At 38.2% G+C, this 24543-nt stretch overlaps 2 protein-coding genes across 7 annotated transcripts in view; one reads left to right on the plus strand and one right to left on the minus strand.

Moving 5' to 3' along the window:
• Positions 1-13937, minus strand: part of slc1a9 (solute carrier family 1 member 9) — a 37646-nt gene extending 23709 nt beyond the window's left edge. For 2 of the 5 annotated variants that reach the window (XM_048203797.1, XM_048203793.1), the window contains exon 1: positions 13261-13492. The gene's annotated coding sequence lies outside the window, so the exon portion shown is untranslated. Of the gene's footprint in view, positions 1-2156; positions 2174-13260; positions 13493-13809 lie in introns of those variants that run through there. The other 3 variants (XM_048203795.1, XM_048203794.1, XM_048203796.1) reach the window with 3 other exon arrangements.
• LOC125276369 lies at positions 13501-24488 on the plus strand. Of its 2 annotated transcripts, none has more exons than XM_048203807.1 (2): positions 13501-14620; positions 20621-24488. In XM_048203807.1, the coding sequence occupies exon 2, from the start codon at positions 20640-20642 to the stop codon at positions 22050-22052; it is 1413 nt and encodes a 470-aa protein (XP_048059764.1). In that variant the 5' UTR covers positions 13501-14620; positions 20621-20639; the 3' UTR covers positions 22053-24488. The 2 variants fall into 2 exon arrangements, with proteins under 2 accessions (XP_048059764.1, XP_048059762.1); XM_048203805.1 differs by having other exon boundaries at positions 13501-13816.
• The last annotated feature ends 55 nt before the right edge of the window (positions 24489-24543 follow it).

A 24543-nucleotide genomic window follows, 5' to 3' on the forward strand; every position in this document is an offset into this window, starting at 1 on the left:
AACCACATAGTGTTTCAGCATGTAAACTAGAGAAGAATGCCGTTCTTGTGGTTTGGCTGCCCTTATTTGCAGGAGCGTCAGTGATGGTGTGGAAGATAGCAATTTCAAACAAAAAAGACAGCTATTAGGTTATGCAACAAGAATACCATGAACAACCACATTTCTGTCACATTGCAGATAACACTTTCCAATTACTGCCTTAAGCTAAACAGGTGAACTATTGAAGAATAAGAACATGACGGCCTTATCTTGACTGCCAGAATCACCATTGATTTTAAGGATACCCATCTCAGAAATATCAATGAATTCCTAATACAAGGGAATGTGTTCAGATGTCTAAATGTGTGGTCAGTGTGTATGAGGATTATTTTCTGAGGTTGATTGTTTGGTGTGGGCTTTGCAAAGGGATAGAGATATAATCCCATAACTCCCTGCCTCAGTGAGAAAATGAAAGCATCACAGTGAGGGACTGGACACCACAGTTGTCTTTCCAACCTCACACATAAACTACGCAAACTATACTTAACCGTGTATAATCTCATTAACCTATAGCAAATACATTTCGGATTTATATTTAAGAAAATTTGCATTCAGTGTATATATTTGATCAGTTGCATCATACATTCCCTGGGATTCAAACCTATATGTGTTGCTACTGTACTCTACTGTTTGAGCTACATTCATTCTTTTTGTTACATTAGATAAGATTACTACATTTCAGCTATCCACTGCAATAAATTATTATCTCAATCAGTATTTTCAGCTTGCTTTGAAGTAGATGTTTATATTGAAAGCACCTTACGTTGCATTCAAGGTAATAATTCCGTTCATGCATTTCTGGGAATCAAACCTATGACTTTGGTGTTGTAAATGCCAAGGTCATAATCTTTGAGCAACATACTAAACAGCCTTAAAACAATATCAATTCAACTGATAAGCAAAAGGTGAAGTACAGTTCATTTTTTATTTTTAGCATTTTTAAAGCATAATACTTGCTGAGTTTTGTTAAATTTTTCTAATGGGATAAGAAAAAATAAACTTAATTTATTCTTAAGCATGATTATCTTATTTTAAGGATGTTTCAATATTTTACCTGGACAAAAAGATAAAAATGTTGATTAAGAATTTTTATTGCAGTTTACAAATCGAATACTAAACTCCACTAACATGTACACTTTTTCAAGACAACTTGCACATTATTTTCAAGCCATCCAATCTCATGACTGTGCTTAACTTTGAAAGGGTGGTCAAGCATATCTAGACATGCAGGTAGCTGTGTGTGAGTCCATCTGGGGGCTTATTCCATTGCATGTGCAGACGTGTATGGGGTCATCTTCGCTTAACCACACACACACACTTACACACACCCTCCCCCCTTACCCCTCTATCTCTGACTATAATCTGAGTGTATTAATCTGTTGTTTGAACTCCTTAAGCACAGACTGTCTATCACATCTGCTCGACTCACCCTGCTAAAGCTTTGCTATTTATAAATCCCCAATTCCCCCTCTCTCTGTCTTTCTCTGTTTCTCTCCCACAAGTTTTTCCCGAACCGAGCCCCGCAGGAACCCTCATTTTACCTTCCTAAATCCCTGTCAATCAGTCCTTAAGCTCCATGTCTGCAGAATCCACTCTTTCGTTATTGCATGGCTGAAGCCACCCAGCTCTCTACTCATTGTGATAAGTCATCTCTCACCGATACATGTCCCAATCTAGAGATCTATGCAGACCCTGAGAAGTGCCTCTAATGAAGCGTTCCTCATTCATAAACTGCACTCTAAAACCCATCCATCATCTCTCTTACGCTTCACACTACCACTACACTTGAAGCATGTCCAACTAGGGCTATTTGTTAACTGATGATATGTGCTGTTAGGTTTGCAGCAATGACAAGGATACTGACTAAAAGGAATTTAAAGGCAAAAGAAGTGACCATGCACACTCCAACAATCATGGACAAACAATGATATAGTTATGTGCAAGAACTCATGTAGAGGACTTTATGTCCACTATACAGTGTTTGAGCGTTTCATAATATAACAAGCACAATTAAATGAAGTAGTGTGAACACATAAAGTTCTATGGCATATTGAGAGGGATAAGGACAAGTTTAAACAGAAACAAGAACAGTGATGTGCAGTTGTTCATAGTCTTACCTGTGCTGTTGTGCCGTCTCCCATCCAAAACGATTGAGGCATTAGGAAAGAGACATGTGGAAAGAATGGCAAAGGGTGAGAAAGAGAGAGATGGAGTGAGAGAGACAGAGAGAGAGAGAGAGACGAAGCAAAGTCACAGTCTTTGCGTCATCTGAGAAAATTCTCAGATTAATAAAAACGGTTTGATTGCCTGAGCATGGCTTGCTCGCTTACTCTCTCTCTCTCGCTCTCTTTTCCTAATTTATCTCTAACATATTCACACTCTCCCAATCAAATATATTTTATTAATCCTTCAATATCCTGTTAATTTGTCAGCTGTTTCTGCTTTCACCAACTAATAAATAATCATTTTATTTCATTTACAGAGGGCCAGCTGACAGACAGACAGACAGACAGATTTATTTTATGGGAATATTCAGCATTTATGGGCATATGTAATGAAGAAAGAGCAAGGGAGATCCTGTTGGAATCAGGATGATCTAGGAAAGATTTCATCTGTTCCAGATGAAATCTGTGTCCCACTTCTACCCACTGGATGGCGATGTGGATCTGTTTCCCCATATATATATGATGCAAAGAGGCGGGGCTTAGTACAGTATTTGCATATCAGGAATCACATGCTTCATATCTTAGTCACAGGAGAAAGATTGAGTAACTGTCATCTCCACTCACCTGAAATCTTTACATTTATGGCTGCTGAGAACCTCGTAAAAATATGCTGTGATTGATGCATCTTTCAGATTCACAACAATGGCATGATAAAACTAAACACAGACTCATTAGATTTCCTGGATGTAATGGTTCAAACATGTCCAGGTTCACTACTGAGACATGAAAGTGCTCTGATAAATCATTACTGACTACTTACTCTGCCCTCAAGGCTTTAAACAGTAGCAAACCAACTCCTTTAGGCTCCAGCCACTCACCTCAAATTCTTTAATGTGGAAAGAATAGAACACATGGGCACTGTTTGCCAAACCGTATAAAAACAAACATTGCTGCAGGTTTTTCTCATTTGACATTATCTGCATTGAATCAAGTAACATACGGACTAAAAAACATTACTCACTATGATCCTTTTTTTTTTTAAACAGAGAACCCAATGACTTTTCATGACACATATTATTAGATCTTCCCTGTCCCAGCTGAATGCGAGGAAAAGGAATACTGAAGATGTTAAATGACCCTTTACGGTGTCACCTGGTTTTGTGTGTCCTAAGAGTAAGATAATGTAATAATACCAAGGTGATAGTGTTACTCTGTCTCAGTAATACATCTCTTTTAAACACCTGGCTTTTAAAGGAATACTTCACCCAAAATTAAAACATTGTCATCATTTATTCACCATTACACTATTGCGTATGACTTTCCTTTAATAATACAAAATACTATGTAGAATTAATTTTAAGTTTTTTTGTCCATACAATGAAAGTAAAAAGGGGTCCAAAACAGCACTAGATCCCACTGACTTTCACTGCATAAAATTAAAAAACAAACAAAAAACATGTATTCACTTGTGTCCCACAGAAAAAGTTATACAGCTTTGGAATGACATGAAGGTGCAGAAAAGCAACGACCACTGAAAATAGAACCAAACTGAAATGAGAGGAGAATCTCTGTCCACAAATGCATAAATATACAACACAAACATACGTTTGCGTATGCATTCCAGTTGCTATAGCACACCCTGTCCCACAGGACTGACAGATGGAGGGGCAGAGGAGAGCTACAGAACTGGGGCGGCCTCTCTGTCCATTCCCCCCTCTCTCTCTCTCACTGTCTTTTGTGCAGCGGATGGGCTGTAAGTCTATCTCTTGCTAATTGCCATAGTGGTTCAAACACAAAGTCTGCCGCTGAAACAGTACCCAACAGGGTGTTGTATAGCGAGTAAAATTTACAATGTGTTACATTTCTCCTTCAGCATACATCAGGGAGGAGGAAGGGCTCATGTCTACTGCATCAGTCAGAATTTAAATGGTTTAAAGGCACACAAGTTGCTAATCACACAATATTAATATTTTTCACTGAAATGTCTTTTTTTTTTTTTTTTTTTTTCATAATTATTTTGCTCTAAATGGTTGGGTTACAATTAAAAACACAGTTCTTTGTGATGCATTCATCACAAAGAAAACTGCAACAGCTGTGTTTCCCCATTCAAATATGGTTCATTCTGCCTCTGCTGAGAAAAAGTAGTCAAGTAACATAAAAAGTTGCAGTATATGATACAACTTCTAAAGGAGTCCCAGGAGTTGTAATGAATGGTTTGTAATGCACAGGAGAAAGATAATGGTGTGAATGCTATTAAGACTCTGAACAGGTACAATGAGATAAAACGTGTTATACTTCCTGCGAAATGTGAGCCAATTGTTATCCATCAAAGAAACCTCAGAGAAACAGACTATCACCATTTAATCCTGCTAAATTCATGCAAAATCTAAACCAACCAACAAACCACTTTTGCAAATGGAACATTGTAATTAGATACAGCTTTTTGTCCCATTTTTTCACAATAATTAGACTGACACACAATAATTTGGAACAGATTCTGTGACCACAAGAGTGCAGCTGAAATGAAGCTCGGTAAAAAAAATATATATATTAAAAAAATAAATAAATAAATAAATCGCCACCCAACCATTCTTAATCCATCATGTTTGACATTTAAATTCACTTTCTTCTCCCTGTCTCCAGATGCAGTTTAATTGTGGGAACTTACATTAAAACCCTGTTCCTCTTCATTCCATTTCAACAAACTGTCATGCTTTTCATCAGTTACTTTATTAGGAAAAAAAGATGTGGCTCACTACTTGGTGGCATGGGCCAATTTAATTTAAGGAACAGACAACGCATAATTAGTTTGGTCTTGTAAAACATGTCAACGCTATTCTGCCTAAATAACTATCATCTGTGTAATTATCAAACAGCACACGTCATTTCTTTTATGCAAACCTCAATGACCGCACACATTGATATAGTCAGAAACTGTCCACTCGTATATATAAATGAATGGCAGAACTATTATCTATTGTCTGACGTTTCTGTAGCTTAAACAGAAAGCATGGTACTAGTAACACGGGTTCAGTTCCCAGGGAAGGCATGAAATCATAAATTGCATACCTCAAATGTAATATGATATTTGATAAGTTTCTGTCAAATGTCTAAATCCCTACAGTTAAAAGAGCCATTTGCCTTTTTGTATTAGCTGGATGCTTTCCTTTTTTTTTTTTAAAATTTGAACTTAAAGGGATAGTTCCCTTTAAAAAATGAATCCATACGACTCCAGGGGGTTAATAAAGGCCTTCTGAAGCGAATTGATGCGTTTTTGTAAGACAAATATCCTTTTTTAAAACTTTATGAAGTAAAATAATTAGCTTCCGACATGACAGCCATTTAACACACTTCCAAAAAACATTAACTTCCGTGACGTAGTACACAATGCCATGACGCTCTACAATACGCCATGTTGTACTACGCTATAACGCATTGTGTACTACATCACAGAAGTTTACGCTTTTTGGATGCAAGTCGAATGTGCATTTATAAATATGGTAGACATTTATCCAAAGCAACTTACATTGTATTCAAGGTATATGCACTTTAAAAATTCATGCTTTCTTGGGAATTAAAAACCAGATTTTATTCCTAATTTGAACATACTGTATGTTACTGAAACATAATTAGATAGAAGAGGTTTGAAAGTTAGCTTAAAGGGTTAGTTGACCCAAAAATTTAAATTCTGTCATTAATTATTCACCCTCATGTTGTTCTACACCCGTAAGACCTTCGTTCATCTTCGGTACACAAATTAAGATATTTTTCATAAAATCCGATGGCTCAGTGAGGCCTGCATTGCCAGCAAGATAATTAACACTTTCAATGCCCAGAAAGCTACTAAAGACGTATTTAAAACAGTTCATGTGACTACAGTGGTTCAACCTTAATGTTATGAAGTGACAAGAATACTTTTTGTGCACCAAAAAAACTAAATAATGACTTTATTCAACAATATCTAGTGAGGGGCGATTTCAAAACACTGATTCATGAAGCTTCGTAGCTTTACGAATCTTTTGTTTCAAATCAGTGGTTCAGAGCACCAAAATCACATGACTTTTTTTTTTGTTTGTTTTTTTTTCAGTAAACGAGGCTTCGTTACATCATAGGTGTGTTCGACATCGGCTTCGGCCGGATGCAACCGATCGGCAAGAGTAGCCGCATGCAGTCATGGAGGAGCTCAAAACGGAGACATGAAGTCGGACACTTTCTGCTTCCCGTAGTGACGCTCACGCTGCGTTTGCATACTTTATCACAGCTGAAGTGAAATAAATGCAATATTTGACTAATACACTGATGTTTCAGAGACATTTTCATTCAATACTTTATGTACTGCTTACAGTGTCTGTTTTTACAAGAATAAAGTTCAACATAAGCATATATTATTTAAATGCCAATGTAGTGGGGTCTACGTTTTTTTATCAGCTTTATTTTGATAAACACGACACAATATAACTTTGTGACTACATGAAAAGAGCTTTAACTGTTATAAAAACACAGTTTTTGAGCATTACTGGAACCGAAGGCGTGACAATAAACACGAAACACACGTGATTGTTGTCATGCGGTGAATCCGGCCAATCATGAAACAGCTGTGTCGTCATCAGAGCTTGTGCAGCTCCTCTTTAGAAACTGCGCTGGCTGTCTTAGGCGGCTGATCTCGAATCACTCTCGTGGTACTTTGAAATCATACGTCACAGTCACATGGTGTCAGCGTTGTCTCAAGTCAGACAAAATTTCTTACCGGCATGCACTGCTTCAAGTCAGCCGCCGATCGGTCTGTGCGGCGCTGCATGAGCTTGAACACGCCTCATAAGTGTTTTGAAACTTCAATGGTTCACGTGACTTTGTCAGTTTGATTCACGCTCCGAACCACTGATTTGAAACAAATGATTCGTAAAGCTTCGAAGCTAGATACTGTTGAATAAAGTCGTTGTTTTGTTTTTTTGGCGCACAAAAAGTATTCTCGACGCTTCATAATATTAAAGTTGAACCACTGTAGTCACATGAACTGTTTTAAATACGTCTTTAGTAGCTTTCTGGGCATTTAAAGTGTTAATCTTGCTGTCAATGCAGGCCTCACTGAGCCATTGGATTTTATCAAAAATATCTTAATTTGTGTTCTGAAGATGAACGGAGGTCTTACGGGTGTGGAAAGACATGAGGGTGAGTAATTAATGACAGAATTTTCATTTTTGGGTGAACTAACCCTTTAAAGTTACTTTAATATAGTTTAACAAGTAAATTTAATTAGGTCTACCTGTACAACAATAAAGCTCAACTTCAACTAGACAAGAAGTTTATACAGCTCCTAATTTCAGATACGTTTCTTGGTTAGATTCTCAACAACTTGAAAGACCTTTACAATGACCAAAATGATTTGACCAACAACAGATGGTGTTTGTATGAATTTTGAAAGTGCATTCAACGGTTTAGTGAAATGTGAAATGTTTTGTAAGGCAGACTTCAAGTCTTTTATGAAAATTTTCTGTAATAAAGAACAAAATGCAAACCCCTAGAAGTGTTGCAAAACTCACAAATGGCTTCTTATTGGATTTTTTTAATAAATGTAGCAGAAACGTCTTATAACGTTCTATGTTCATGTACTTTTAATTAATTCTAAATTAACTTCAAGAATAACTAGAACAACAGAAAAATCTTGCAGTGTGGTTTCATTTTTCTATGGCCCTTTAAACCGTTACAAATTATTGCACACTTATATTGATTCAGTTTTACTTTGAAGAATAGTTTTTGCCTAGTCAATGGTGATCATTGGGGTCGAAACCACATTGGACCCTCATGACTTTCACTGTACAGACAAAAAAAAACAAAAAAAAACATCCCCCAACCCCCTATTACTATATGATGACAGAATTTTCATTTTTCTGTGAACTTTGTGCACATGGCCTGCCTCAAAGACAATCACTGTCTATGCTTATCTTCTCAAGGACACTACTTGTGAAATGAAGATAAACTCTAGTAAAACCTAAAGCCCTTAAGACGACATAAGAGCCAACTGGATGCCTGTGGCTACAGCGGTCCACCACACCATGCTCAACCAAGACCCATTAAGACTGGTAGCCCCAATTCCATACACAAATCCACAGTGGAATATTTCATGCAAGTTGCTTGTTGAATTTATTTCTGTTAATGGCATTCCCTATTGGTGTTATGAGGACTGTAAAGTGAGGCTGAGTGTGCGATTATAAAAAGGGGTAATCATATCGGTTTACGGCAAACACACACAGCATGGAGCCACACTTTTACGTGCTTTATAAAGGCTGACAAGTTTTCCCTTTTTCACTATCATTCCTTTTAAAGTTCAACCTTTTCTTCTACCTCCCTCCATTCCATATGAGGCTGTTTCTCATTAGGGCTTAAACAGAGAGTTAGGCTCTCTGTTCCCATAATTAAGGCATTCCTAAAATCAGTCTCTCCTCTTAAATCCCTTGGTCTAACCCATCTCTTTCCCAGTAGCAAGGCATTCCACTGATCGGATACTAGCATCTCAAGATGTGCAAGACTGTGGATTATGTACTTTAACCTGTGTGTTTTGTTAAGAACTGTGTTTGTGTGCGCTCCCGTGTTCTTGACCTCCCCTCTTTGACCCTTTTGTCTTACTACGAAATCCAATTTCAGGCCTCAGTAACCCTCTCTGATCCCAAATACTGAAGAAACTACAGCAGTCACACTTTTAAGATGGTCACTAATGAACACGCCCATAATGCTGCGGACCTGTCGCATCAATCAAAGGCGCTGTCCCCCTCATCCAACCTGCACTCCCACAGATGACCCTTGACTTCTGACCTCTAGCCTGTCTGCCACGGTGGGTGCTATTGAGGGCGGATCCATGAGATGGGGGCTAATTAGGTCAGATTGCGGCGAGCTGTGCATTACAGATGAAATTGGAAACACATGCTGCAGCCCACAGCGTGAGAGAGAGAGAGAACACCGGGAGAGAGGTAATAGTGGTGCTGGGGGTGAGGAAAATGGAGGTAATGTAAGGTGGAGTGGTGAGGTTTTGATGTGGGGGTATATAGAAAGGAAAAATGGATTTAATGAATGAATGACACCTCTTTTGAGGCCATAAGTCTAACCTCAGGCTCAGAGGAGCGTCTGTGGACAGCATACTGGTCTCCTTGACAGCTCCGCTATTTTCAATAATTGCTATAATGGCTATGTAACAGATTGTAATTGCTTTGATATTTGAGGTTTGAGGTGGGATATCCATTGCCATGGAAATAAAACTGACACACTATGAGCAGGGAACACAAAGAAAAGAAAATGTTCCACAAGTATAATAATTACGTAAAAGCTTTTTCAGAAATAAAACAATATTAATATTTTTATTATTTATTTATTACATTGGATCATTGTATTTCTTAACATTTTAGATGTTTTATATATCTTAGACATTATTTCATTATTGTTTTAATAATATTAAAATAACAGTAATATCAGACATTTGATGTAAATGGGTCATTGACGAATAAGGTTTTTAAAATTGTAAAAAAAAAAAAACATAATGGAGATATAATTGATTTTGAAGTTTTATTAAGTGTGAACATTGAGATTATGTGGTTTTTATAATCAATTAACATTGCTTTTGTAATTTTTTACAAGATGGACAAAATTTGTCACCAAAAGCGTCATTCGGTTTAACTATAATTTCAATTTTAGCGAATGACGACATTTTCGAACAATGCTAACAGGCTGATATCTAGCTAGCTAGCAAAAGGACAATTAAACATTTTATATTTTCCAAGTTTTATAGCGGTTGTACCGAATGACCTGATGTTTGGGGACATGCGTATGAGCAAGTGAAAACATGACATTTTTAGTTAAAAGAGAGTTAGTTACATTGCTTCATGACCATGTGGTCCTTTCCAGGTGTCTGAATGATGTCACATCCTGTCACATGATACTGACCGCATGATCCAAAATGGTCCCTTTATATTGGTTACTCCGAATGACATCAATGAAATTCATTTTTCCGGACATTCTTTCTCATAACAAAGCAACAACTTCTACACATATTTTTAATACCATTTTGCACTATGTTGATGATGTTATAAAATCATGCCAGAATAAAGAATTTATACATTTATTACATTTTAAGATACTTTAAATCACAATGAAGTGACGGTATTGGCCTTTGGACAGTTAAACCGAATAACCGTTTGACACTTCAAAATCTTTAAAGGTGCCCTAGATGTAATATAAGTCTAAGGTGTCCCCTGAATGTGTCTGTGAAGTTTCAGCTCAAAATACCCCATAGATTTTTTTTAATAAATTTTTTTAACTGCCTATTTCGGGGCATAATTAGAAATGAGCCGATTCAGGGTGTGTGGCCCTTTAATTCTCGTGCTCCACGCCCCAAGAGCTCGTGCTTGCCTTAAACAATATTAAAAAAGTTCAAACAGCTAATATAACCCTCAAAATGGATCTTTACAAAGTGTTCGTCATGCAGCATATCTAATCGTGTAAGTACAGTGTTTATTTTGATGTTTACATTGATTCTGAATGAGTTTGATAGTGCTCCGTGGCTATTGGCTAATGCTACACTGTTGGAGAGATTTATAAAGAATGAAGTTGTGTTTATGCATTATACAGACTGCAAGTGTTTAAAAATGAAAATAGCGACAGCTCTTGTCTCCGTGAATACAGTAAACGATGGTAACTTTAACCACATAGATGTAATAGAAAGACAATTTACAAATATCAGTAAAAATATCATGATATCATGGATCATGTCAGTTATTATTGCTTCATCTGCCATTTTTCGCTATTGTTCTTGCTTGCTTACCTAGTCTGATGATTCAGCTGTGCACAGCTACAGACGTTCTGCCCTTGTCTAATGCCTTGAACATGAGCTGACATATGCAAATATTGGGGGTGTACATATTAATGATCCCGACTGTTACGTAACAGTCAGTGTTATGTTGAGATTCGCCTGTTCTTCGGAGGTCTTTTAAACAAATGAGATTCATATAAGAAGGAGGAAACAATGGAGTTTGAGACTCACTGTATGTCATTTCCATGTACTGAACTCTTGTTATTTAACTATGCCGAGGTAAATTCAATTTATGAATCTAGGGCACATTTAAAATACCTTTATATGTAGCAAAATATAAGTAAAACCTTTTGGATTCAATAAAAGAGATATTGTTGTACTACCTTACATACTTTGGATATATATATATATATATATATATATATATATATATATATATATATATATATATATATATATATATATATATATATATAAAAATGCTGGCAGAATTTTCAACTTTCCTTTTAAGTGAACGCATGGCCTAAGACGACATAAGAGCCCATCGGATGCCTGTGGCAACAGCGGTCCACCACAACATGCTCAATTTTATAAAAAAATAAATAAATAAATAATTTATATCTTATATATTTTATATATATATATATATATATATATATATATATATATATATATATATATATATATATATATAAAAAATAACATTATTGTTGTAATTGTATTTTATGTAGACATACTTAAAACTAATAAAATTACTAAAAATGTAACTAAAATTAAAACAAAATATAAAATTCAAAATAATAAAATGATATAAATTATCCTAAAAACTGTAATAGTATCTCAATGATACTAAAATAACACTGATATAATTATAATAAGCAGCATCTATTTATTGAAAGCCTTTTCCAAAGCTCAAGGTTATATATCGTGCGAAGGATGGTCTCTTATCTGTGGCAGGTTTTGGCATCTGAAAGATGTGCAATTTCGTCAGCCGCTCTCGTCTATGACTCAGTGTCAGTGACGTGCGGTGTGGTCCTTGTGTGATGAGTATCCCTGGGTGTTTGGGGTGTAGAGTAGTAAAAGGTCTTTCACGAAAACAAGTAATGCTGGTTCACACTACACTACTATGGCCTTTTGCCTAATTGAGATGCAGGAATACCTTCAACTACAAGGTGTTGGAGATTTCTGTGCATGAGTGTGTTTAGCCATTTGAGTGCAAGTGTGTGAAAGAACTATTGTACCTGCGTTTGAGTTTGTCCCTTCGTTTCCTTTCTACCTTTGTTCACATGTCATCTCGCTCAATACCTCATTGACTCCTCTCTCTCTCTCAACCATTCTCTGTTCTTGCGGCTCTCTCTCATTCTCACTCCTTCAATCTCACCAATACGCCCTGGGGAAGAAATATCTAAGTGCATACGAAACAAGTTCAGACAAAACCAGAGACACAGAATAGTGTTAAGGAGGTATAAGACTGGGAGTGAATGACACGAAAAGCCAAGAGGGAGGAACAGCGTCAGGACAGGACAGAAGCAAAGATATGAGGGGGGCCGGACCGCATTTTAGACCTCACTGAGCTTTGTATTTGTGTGTGTGTGTGTGTGCGTGTGCACCCGTGTTTGTGTGTGTTAAATATGAAGTTCCACACCGGCTCCCCGTGAAAACCTCTTTTCTGTACCCCTCTCTTTCTCTTATTCTCTCCCCCATCTCTCTCATCCCCTAACTCTTTTATGGACAGTCTCACAGGGGCAGGGTTGTAACAGAACACTTCTCTCTTTTGTATCCTTTCTTTTCCTTATCCTTTCATCTTTTTTTACTTTCTGGGGAAATGGGTTTTGGTGGGATGGAAATTTCTACTAGGTGAAAGGAGGAAAGAGGAGGGGAAAACGAGAGATGGAGAACGAGAGAAGGTAATACACGTCTCCTGCTATAAAAACTAAGGGCTGGTTGGCAGTAGATGCTGTAAAAAAATCTCCAAAGGAAATTGCTTTAACAAATTGCCCCCTAATTCAAGAGCTGGTCCCAAAATCTAACCCGTTCAGACACCCATAAACTGACATGAAATATGTGAAAATCTGCTTTCCTCTACTTTTCCAACTAAACTAAAAGGTCATAAGGTGTAGCCTATGATGCACTTGCTTTTGGTGATTAGCTTGGACTTAAACTAAATGAATTGACAATTAACCAGTACATCCACTGCATTTAAGCAATTTTCCACTCTCTTTTTTAGTGTTTTTCATTGTGAGAACTCTCTACACCCACCGCCAGCAGATGGTCCTCGTCCCTTTTTTCCTCCACCATAATGTCTTCTTTCACTCTGTCCATTCCTCTTCTTCTAAACCAGCCCTCTTTCACTCCCACTGGCTGTTGTCCCCTCACCGCCTTTCATGAAGATACCTTACCGCACGACTTCAGCTCTCAGACTTCTCGCCGCGGGAATTTTTGCGATCTTAACTTATGCTTCAGATTGAATGCCTCTCATTTATAGCTCAAAGTCGGCGATTTGGTGTCTGACTGCTGGAAAAGTAGAGCTCACGCTCATACACGCAGTGCATATTTGCTCTGGTTGTTCACCGTTTGCATGACAATCCTCCTAAACTCGCGCGTCGAGACTGAAGTGAGACTGAAAGGCGCGCTTTAAACCGAAAACTGTGGAAATACAACTCAACGTGGACCTTCTCAGAGTGGACTTTGGAGATGATATAGGACACGTCTGCCGTTTCAACTATGTGACTCGATAGTTATTCTGGAAATTTCGTTTTTGCGTGAGATTGACGGACTGTAGAATCAATGTGGTGGCTCGAAACTCACCTAAACGGTAGGTGCTACGTGTTTTTAATTAGAAATGTCGCTTAATTCAGGTGTCACGCCAACTATTCGTACACTAACGATAATGATAAAATCTACTGTGGTGTAGAGACAGATTCAGTTCATTTGGGTTCACTTTCACAGCTAATTTAACGTGAAGCAGGTGTTGATGGGACTCGTTGATGACAGGTTGGCAAGCGTCGAAATTAGCGAACGTGAACGAATCGTTCTTTTGAGTCGAATCTTTATCATAAATCTAATGGACCGGTTCGCCAAATGATTTGTTCACAAAGCGGTACGAGTAGATCGAGTCACTCAGTGAACCGAGTCTCTTTTGATCTTTTCTGTAAAAAAACAAAAAAAGTCAACACACATAGTTTCGAAAAAATAGCTTAACACATCCTTTCCATCCAAGTTGGATGTGGATGTGGCCTATTTAATTGGATGTAATCCAAATTGGATGTAAATTCATTTCAGTATTAATTGATTAGACTAACATTAACATTAGGCTATATTTAAGTAGGCTATCTTTGCTTTAATGAGCTGAGACATGGCTGCAACAAACTGGGACGCATAAAATCACAATAAACAGTCATATTAAAAATAATGCAGCTAGCGAATCGACAAAACTGAAACTAATACTGTCCCGTCACTCGCTTGCAGTAAAACTGTACCGTTCACTGTCAATTCAGGTGACCAGGCGTTTACTTTCCGCGGTCAGCAATTAATGTTCACCTTGGTTTACCTGTCTGTGCCTGCGGACCTCGGGAGGAGGTCTGTGAAGTCAATGCAACATGCTGTTTGAAATACACAGGTGTGTTTTTGTGCATACACTTTGGCTGTTTCGTAGTTCAGTATAGATTAAAAATCTCATGTCGTATTATGTTTTAGCAAAAAACAGCCAAATGTAGAGACTACTATTGTAGTTTGTCCGTATTGATGTGTTTACACAGTAAAGGTGTTTTGGGTGGGTGCAGGCAGCCACTAAAAAAATAATAAACACATGCATGCACATCCTGTCAGTCACCTGCCCAGCTAGCCTATAAAAACAGAAGCTCACATCTTTTGTTTACAATATCATGAATGTTTACAAAACTGTTTTTTCACCCCTGTAACACATCATGCGTGGGGGGAAAGGTTATTGAGACAAAACAAGTGAGAATAAGCCTACAGGTTTCCTAGTAGGGATCTGAAGCAGACCAAAATTCTTTCACAGAGAGAGGAAAAATGCGGATGGAGAACATCAGAAAGTGTGAGAGTAGTGGAATGTGTCTCACAGTGTGTGGTAGATGTGTTTAAGCTACTGATTTCTCAACAGCAGCACAGTGCCTGTGATCAGAAACATCTGTACAGTGTGCAGATGTTTTTTTTTTTTTTTTTTTTTTTTATATTTAATAAATAATTTAAAGGCCAATGATTTTATGAGAAGGAGGAGGACTGGTAATGTTTGTCTTGGAGTAATTACCCCTGTCTGCCAAGAAAATGTTTTTGTTTTGTTTTTCTTAGAGGAAATTTATCCAGCATCCTTTTAGGGAAGATGGCGTTTTCTCTCTCTCTCTCTCTCTTTACTAATATTAAATGGGTGAAATCATTTTTGTTTTTGTTTTTTTTCTCTCAAAAAGATCATTTATAATTCATAATTTAGTTTTAGATGGCCACTGGTCTTCCACTGTTTTTCAACTGTGTGTAAACTTTCCATATCAATATATATTATATAGCTGGAACTGCACCATCCTTCAATGAAAGCCTTATTGCAAAGTCTGCATGCATCTTCATAAAATGTTGAAATGTTCCACACAAATTTCAGAGATGCAACTATACAAATGCACTCTTTTCTAACATCAGATTTTTTTCATATAAACTCATTTATTTAAAAAATATAAAGTTTTTGTCATGTAATGACCCCTTTAACATGATTTTAAACCTGTGTCCTTGATCATTTTCTTTCTTTCGAATTCAGCCTCTCTTGTTTAGACAGTTCGCTGCGTTGGATGCTTATGGCCGAGTGTATAGGGTGAGTGGGACGATGGGAAAATTCCAAAATCGTCAGACATGTCAAGTCTGAACAGGGGGCTTGTAGAATGTCTATCATGAGTCCTGCTTTTGTTCGGATTGGAGAGGATAAATAATAAAGGCCATACATCTGCAGTAATTGATTTGACAGGCTTGATATTGTGACACCATGAAGTGGTAGCGGCTGATTTCCAGAAAATCTTAAAAATCTTAGAAAGAGGTTATTTACAAATTGGGCTTTAAGTTTTCAGTGGCGTGAAGCTGAGAATAGAACGAGGTGGGAGAGCCTAAAGTGTTTGTCTAAGGTGGCTTTTGTCTAGAAGATTGCAGATTATGCTTGTCATGGGGGTGGGAGTAGTGTGTTCAGATCAAAGATATGTGTGGATGTGTGTGCACAGGTTCTTGTGAGGTAGAGAGTGTATAAGATCGGGTTAAGCATGCGGGTTCATTATGTTCAGGAGCTTGACATTTTTTATGTAAGGCTGGAGGCTCATTTTTGAGCTGCTCGTAAGGTGAGGAGAGAAAGCGCAGGGCCACTCTGGATGGCAAAGTTCGTGAAGCATGTCATTGCTGCAAATGGAGCGCGCTGATGAAGTAGTTCGGCATGTTGGCCAGCGTCTACAGATATGCCTCCTGCACGTGTGTGTGCCTGCCTACTGCTTGTGTTCCCGTTCCAAAGCAAACATGTGCATTAACTGACAAGTCTACCTCTCAAGTCACACACGTACACATGCACTACACCCTTTTTGCTTTGGAGCACAGACAGACACACATACACTTTCTTCAACCACAAAAATTATTTTATTTTCACTTGTAAATTCTGTAATAAGTCATTTTTGGGCCAGTGTCAAAACACTTTTTTTTTTTTTTTACACTCCTTGCATACAATGACTTGAATGTGCGTCTACTACACTGTAAAAAAATATTGTTGGTTTAACTTAAAAATGGAAGTTAGCTGGTTGCCCTAAAATTTTGAGTTCATTGAAATTAAAAAATTTTGAGTTAATACAATGGAGATTAGTTTAATCAACAGAAACTCAAAATATTATGTTATCTGAACCACATTAATTATCTAAGTTGATTTGACAAAAGAAAAAAAGTAACAAATCATGAAAATAATTTTTTACAGTGTATGTTGAGCAGATTTTTAATTTATTCATTAAAAATCACTGTGATTTTTTTTTTGGGGGGGGGCATAAATTAGTTTTGGCGTAATCATATATTATTGTTTTTTTTTTTAATAAGATAATTTAATCATTTTTATATCAATGCAAGTTTAGTTTCAGTTAGTTCTGAAAAATGTCATGTGACATGACTTCTGAAAACATTAAAATATTTGAAATAATAATTCATGATCACATATTTTATTACTTGGTTACACCACATGATATTTTTAGAGTTGTTACATTTAAACTTTTCTTGAAAATGGCATAAAAGTTTTCAAAACCATGTGAAACCAACGTGAATACACAGATTAAATTTCTAAGAACTTTATTTGTGTTTTTATTGGACTCATTTTATGTTCATATTATCTGAACATAGTCTAAATATTGTAAAACAATATCTCAATCTTATATGCACTCAATATGTGACTCGAATATGCTCAGCTGTCAACAGCCTGCTGGGATTTTATTGACACTATCTCAAAAATGAAAAAAATGCTGAGAAAGTATCAAGTATCAAGGCATGTCAGGTGCATAAAATATGTTTCTGTCATCATTTGAGGTTGTGAAAGAACAAGACTATCAATCTGTCTGATTTAAACAAGTAAATTTGCATTTAAAAGATGACAGTGCCTCATTTGTACATAGCACACCTGTTCTTAGGTTCAACGTAAACAGGAAACACTTATACAGTACATGTAATGCTCCATGTCCCAGCATGCATATGTATGGACCTGGTGGCATTCTTTCCCTGCATGTGTGTCCGCAGGCTCAGTTGTGCGTTGTGTGCAAGCATGTTTGTTTAGCTTGAGTGTTATTAGAAAACAGTGTCCGGGGTGGGGTGCTGTCATTATGTGGTCATAAGTGGTGATTTTGCACTTCACACACAACCTTCCTGTCCACCCACCAACCCTCTCCAATGAGCCTAATGGTTATCTCTCCTCAAACGAATAGTCACTTGACTCTGTGTAACTGGTCTTACTCATGCACCCCCGGCCCCCTCCTTCATTCTAGTGTGTCCCGCCTGGGGAAACCCAGGAGGAGTTTTCTCTGTTGAAGGCACATCACTGACATTCTGAGCATTCTTCTTTTCTTTAACTCTCTTTCTCTCTATATGCCTCTCCCTCACTCATCTCTCAGCACAACAACAGCAGGATTGGTGAGTGTTTTACATCTGGCCTTAATATTGGACAGTTTGACTCTATCCCTCACTGTATCATCAACAAGACGACACATTCTAGGTCTGTGTGGTCACATTTTTCTTGCTGAAAAGCACATTTGTATAAATCTTTAGAAGACATTTTTGAGTTTTTGCTGCTGTTAAGAGCAGCACAGCTGAGATTGTGTACAAGCTTTATGTAATTTGCACACATTTTTATATAAATTTGGTGTAAGTTTGTTTCTATAAACAGTACTGTTAGAAAGTTTGGGGTCAGTAAGATGTTTCAAATAAATGCTTTTAAATAATTTCTATTCATCAAAGAATCCTGAAGAAACAATGTGTCACAGTTTCCACAAAATATTAAGAATCACAACTGTTTTCAACATTGATAATAATCATAAATGTTTCTTGAGCAGCAAATCATCATATTAGTCTGATTTCTGAAGGATCATGTGACACTGAAGACTGGAGTAATGATGCTGAAAATACAGCTTTGATCACAGGAATAAATTACATTTTAGAATATTTTACAATAGAAAACATTTTTAAATTGTAATATTTCACAATATTATTGTTATTTTTGATCACTTAAGAGACTGTTAAAATTAAGAAATCTTACCGACCTCAAACATTTAAACAGTATTCTATGTATTTTGATTGTACAATGTGACAAAAAAAAGTGATGAGACACATTTGATCATTTTGGATGTGGTGGTTTTGCTTCCACCTGGTGGCTGACAGTACAAGTGTTTGCCTATTGAGTGCTGAAAGTAAAAGGAAGGGAGTTTATCATTCATCAGTGTAGTTTTACTCTAACCCCCACTAAATAAACACATAAATCACCACCACAGGGCCAGTAACCACCCAGGAGCTTGTCTTAGGTAGAAGACTGCTGAACTTTGGCGTTCGTGTCAATAAATAACCCAAATCTCTGTGGTATTCCCGCTGTTGCTGAGAGTTATGTTACAAGAGTGTGAATATGGGAGCATCAGGTAAAACGTATGGAAAAAAGATAAAGGAAAATATGTACACACAAAACCGTACCAAAATAGATCATGAAAGACGATAAAATAAAAGCATTTCTTTGAAGCCCCGAAGCAGTGTTATCTTTGTTATTTTTTAAATGTAGGAATGTACTCTTTGACTCATGCAGTAAAGTGGCATCTTTTTGTTTCCTTCAGTCATGCTCACAAGCTGTGAAATTACAACCTTTTCCACACATACCAGAGTTGTTTGTGGTCTCATGTGAAACAAGGCCAGAACTAGAGCAACGCTGTTAGTGGCTTTATTTCAAACTGAGCTTTGCCAGACATTGACTAGCTGGTGACTTCATGTCTGTGTCGACCAACTGGAGCAGGCGATGGTAAAGCATGTTTGCGGCTCCATTCTCCCTATACATGAAAAGAGCAGGCAGTTGTGTATCTTTTTCCACTGACTTATGCCAAAGCAGTAAAGCTATAATTTTACAGTTTTAAGCCTATTTTACCTTTTTATTTGTTATGAGCTGGCATTGAGCCAATCTTTTGAAAGACCGTTTCCACTTTTGATATACAGTATTTGCAAATTTTTTCCACTTTATATCTTACAGTTTCACTTTATATCATAACAGTGACTTGTTTCTATAGGGTTAGTTCACCCAAAAATGAAATTTCTGTCATTTATTACTCACCCTCATGTCGTTCCCAAACCCATAAGACCTTTGTTCATCTTTGGAACACAAATTAAGATATTTTTAATGAAATCCAAGTGGTTTCTGTTCCCCAAGAGAAAGCAACATAATTGCCACTTTCAAGATCCAGAAAAGTAGTAAAGACTCCTACACCGTTCACGTTGTAAACACAGTGCAGAGCTTCCGGGTTCTACATCAGAAAGCCGACTCATTATTGGCCGTCTCTTGCCTCAGGATCACACGCATGCATCTTGCTGCTCAGGTGAACAGCGTCGGCCAATAATGAGTCTGCGTTCTGATGTAGAACCCGGAAGCCCGCATTGTCTATACAATGTAAACAGCATTTTGTTTTTGCGCACAAAAAGTATTCTCGTCACTTCATAACATTAAGGTTGAACCACTGTAGTTACATGGACTAGTTTACAGATGTCTTTACTACTTTTTTGGGCCTTGAAAGTCGTAATTATGTTGCAGTCTATCGGAGGTCAGAAAGCTCTTGGATTTCATCAAAAATATCTTAATTTGTGTTCCGAAAATTAACGTCTTACAGGTGTGGAAGGACATGAAGTATTTACTGACAGAATTTTCATTTTTGGGTGAACTAACTCTTTAAGATCTGCCCTCATCCAAACAACATCTGATGGATAAAACTAAGTCTCCACGCTACATTTTTTTTATTTTTGATAATCCATCATACTCGGATATAACAATACAGTTACAGTCATCTATCTGTTTTATTTTTACTCCACTGTTTTTCCACTTTGAGATGTGCTTTCTAATTCTTGATCTCTTTTTATCAATTCATAGTTGACACGTCTTGGGAGTGATGCACTGGCTTCCCCTGGTTGCCATGGTGATCGCCTCGGCCCTGCCTTTCCCTCAAAGTCCTGTTCCCAGGCTTGTTGCCGCGACGAAAGAGCCTGGCAGAAACGACAGCAACACCAGCAGCGTCTCGACAGCTGAGATCAGCATGCCAACCAACTCATCAGTAGACAATGATTCCCATGATGCTGTTTCTCACAGCAACTACAGCACACATGACGGAGCTCCTCACAGAACAGTCGACAAGCAGAGCGCATTTACACAAGACAAGGACAATATATCCAAGGGTAGACCAAACCCAGAGAATCTTTTAAAAGAACAAATTTTTTTCAATAACACAAAACAGGACTACACAGGTGGAGGCAGGACTAGCGGAGCAGATGCCTCCAGGTCACACAATCATAGAGAATACAAATCACAAAAAAGTCTGGCCGAAAAAGCCAGTTCCCCAAGCAACAACATTCTCAAGGACTATCAGCTTGAACATAGCCAGTTTCATGAAGAAAGCAGTATTGAGGCAGGTCATCTTAAAGATGACAGAAACACAATAAGTAAACTGAAAGATGGGCCTCTTGAAGGTCCAAAGGTTGCTCTGGAGAGCTCTCCAGTGCAGGAAACTCTGGATGAAGCTCAAACGGATGGGAGCCCCATTGGAAAAGAGTTGGCACAGCCAAATGGAGGGTTTGGAACAGAACCGGGCTTTGGGATTGACAATGTACGCCTACGAGAAGAAGATCAGCTGCTTTTGCTGGACGCTCATCCCCGGGTACTCTTCTCCCCAGCTCTTTCCCCACCCAAACACCCACCTCTGCTCCTAATGCTTGAGTTGGGTTTGCTGGCCGATGATTTTGAGGATGAGGAAAGCAACACGATGGATGTTACCACACCCATTCACACAGGCGAAAAATCGGCATACAGGAACTTACTATTGGGTCTCTCTGATTCTGACGGCCATGTTCCAAGCGTCCGCCGCAAGCGTCAGGTCGGCCACACCACGCAAGGTCGTGAGCGCTCTGTATGTGAGGCCGAAAGCGGGTGGGTGACCGACAAGAAGACCGCGGTGGACCACCGGAGCAAAACCGTCACTATTCTGCAAGAGATCCAGACCCAGACTGGGCCGCTGAAGCAGTACTTCTTCGAAACGAAGTGCCGTAAGCCACTTCGGCAAGGGAACACTGAAGGGCAGGGGGTAGAGGGGGCAGGATGTTTGGGGGTGGATAAGAAACATTGGATGAGCAGGTGCGAAACCAAACAGTCATACGTACGTGCGCTCACCTCTGACGACAACATGAGGATAGGCTGGAGGTGGATCCGTATCGACTCCTCCTGCGTTTGTGTTCTGCTCAATAGAGGAACGTACAACAGTGAGAGGAAGTATGAGAGGGCAAGAGAGCGAGAGGGCAGAAGGTACAGATAGTTGAACGAAGGACTGACACAGAGTTGAAAGATCATGTTAATAAAAGGGACTGTTCTGGTCCACTGTGTGGGGGATATTTCTTTTCCAGATGTTTCTGCATCTCACTCGACAAAACCTTATCGCTGTACCCCACTGTCTCGATGAGGGGTAGTTATGAAAATGAAAACATATCTGCCCTCATGTTGCTCCAAAACCATATGACGTATTTTTGTTCATGGAACACAAAAGGATACAGTGGCCCCAAAAAGTTTTTGGACACTTTAAGTCACGCTTTAAAAAAGTCTAAAATTAATTGTATTAGATATGGAACATCAAAGCAAGTGGCATTTGCAAACAAATGATGGTAGACCTTTTCTCAGAACTAACTTTACTTTTCTGAGGCACTTTTTCCGAGAAGGTGCTTGTGCAGAGCAAATGGGTGGAGCTTATGTTAGCTCCCTGTCGCTAGACGTCCAGCGAGGAGGAGCGAATGTACAACCGCAACCTAATCCTACCCTAACCCTACCCACAACTCTCTCATTCGACGTCCAGAGAGGTGGAGACTTCCATCCACCCCACTGGACATCCAGAGAGGCAGAGCTGGCCCTCATAGACTCTGCAGTGAGTACAACTTGCTTTTTCCAGTTTTTAACCAACTGGTCTTGAGGTCATTTTTCAGGGATGTATGAAGTCAGTTCCCATAAAAATTCACACAGGTATATAGTTGAACTACTGGTATAGTTCATTATATCACCACTTGAACAAAGTTTCACCATGTTAAAATGATCAAGACTTTTTGTCTTCATTTTGAACAATATATTTATAACAAAAGTTTGCTTGTGCTTTTTCAAATATACATTTTAATCGAGTATTAAATGTCCAGATAATTTTTGGGGTCACTTCACATTTAGCATATTTCATCAACAAAACCTGGCTGTCAAGCTCCAAGAAAGCACTATAAAAGTGGTCAATACAACTTGAGGACTAAATCAAAATCCCTTTTAGGGAAACTCAGTTCACTTAGCATCCATATTTGCAACACCTCTAGGCAGCTATTTTGGTCATGCAAGACCAAATCTACTTTAATGGGGGAAATACCAAAAATCTCAAAAACCAAACATATTTCAAATCAACACGAACTGAAACAGAAATCTGAAATCTGTCATATGATGTTTTATTAACAAAGTTTGGGAGGAGCACGTTCAGATACAGTGCTCTGGGTTCAGGACAAATTCCCAGCTCTGAGCCCTCTCCTTGGACAGCACGCCAAATACCCGCATTTTATACTATATCTGGTTATATGTAAGTGTGAACTCGTGAAATAAACAGTGTTTTGTATGCCCGTTGAAAAAGAGAATGTTTCAGGTTGGTCCCGCCAATGCGCATGTGCAGTCTCAAGAGTGAGTCCCAGATTTCTTTGGGAACTGCAGCTTATTCTGCCTTGTTGCATGTCACAGTTTCTCCTATTAATAGTAATATGAGTGTGTAACCCCTCACCCAGGTCCTACTAGCCCCGCTCTGCGCGGGCCTCGAACCTGGGTCTCCGGCGTGGGAGTCGGACGCTCTAAAAAGAAGGCTAAAGGCTGCAACCTCTGGCATCACTCGCTAGAGCATCTCTTGAGATCAGAGGAGTGAGGTTTACTCACACAGCGATTACTAGCTAGCCATGTGATAGTTTTGTGTGAGGATCAGACTGAAATTCACAAATAATTCATGAAATTATTACCAGGTGCATTCACTGCAACGCTTTTTGTGTTCCATGATGAGTCCCTTCACTCTGCTGTCATCCCTCCGGTTCATCCACGCCTCACTAGGCCAGTGTGTAAATTCAAACAAGAAAACCTCAGTACTGAGATCTTTTTTTAACCCATTATTTTCATATACTGTGTTACATTTGTTTTATTGCATCTATAGTTTACAGACAATAAGTTATTACTTTTGAGTTAGTATGTAAGCCTAAGTACTTGATATTAATATATTTCTTTATAAATGTACAATATGTGAAAGATATACATCATGCGAATATATGTGTATTTATAACAACAACAAATGATTGAGGTGTTTAGTGTCAGCAGAATTTGTAACTGCATATGAAGGCTGTCTTGTAGGTGTCCTTCAAATGCCTGTCCCAAAACATGTGCCTTATGGGTTTCAGTATCAGCTACATCTTGGAACGATGGTTCACCCATCCAATGTTACAGAAATACAGTGTTGGATGAAATGAACTGTAGTCCGATTCCCTGGTTACTGTATTAAGAAAGCTATGGAGATCAGTCCACAGGGTTTGATGTCATTTTTCACATTGAGTAATTGTAATAAAGTATTATGTAATCTTTGTAAGGTAGATACTTTTGTATATGAACATTTTTTACAAAGTAGATGGAGGAGCGAGAAGCGAGAATTGGAATATACGGTTGTAGTCTGTTTTGTAATAAAAAAAAGAGGAAGTACACTGATTTGCAGTTGTCAGATTCAAATAATCTCACCTCACACACCCCCTCAAAATCACGAG

Source organism: Megalobrama amblycephala, linkage group LG1 (assembly GCF_018812025.1).
Source record: "Megalobrama amblycephala isolate DHTTF-2021 linkage group LG1, ASM1881202v1, whole genome shotgun sequence".
In the NCBI taxonomy this organism is placed as follows: domain Eukaryota; kingdom Metazoa; phylum Chordata; class Actinopteri; order Cypriniformes; family Xenocyprididae; genus Megalobrama; species Megalobrama amblycephala.

Coding starts and splice junctions, on each gene's coding strand:
- LOC125276369 (XM_048203807.1), top strand. CDS start 20,640: ATGCACTGGCTTCCCCTGGTTGCCATGGTGATCGCCTCGGCCCTGCCT.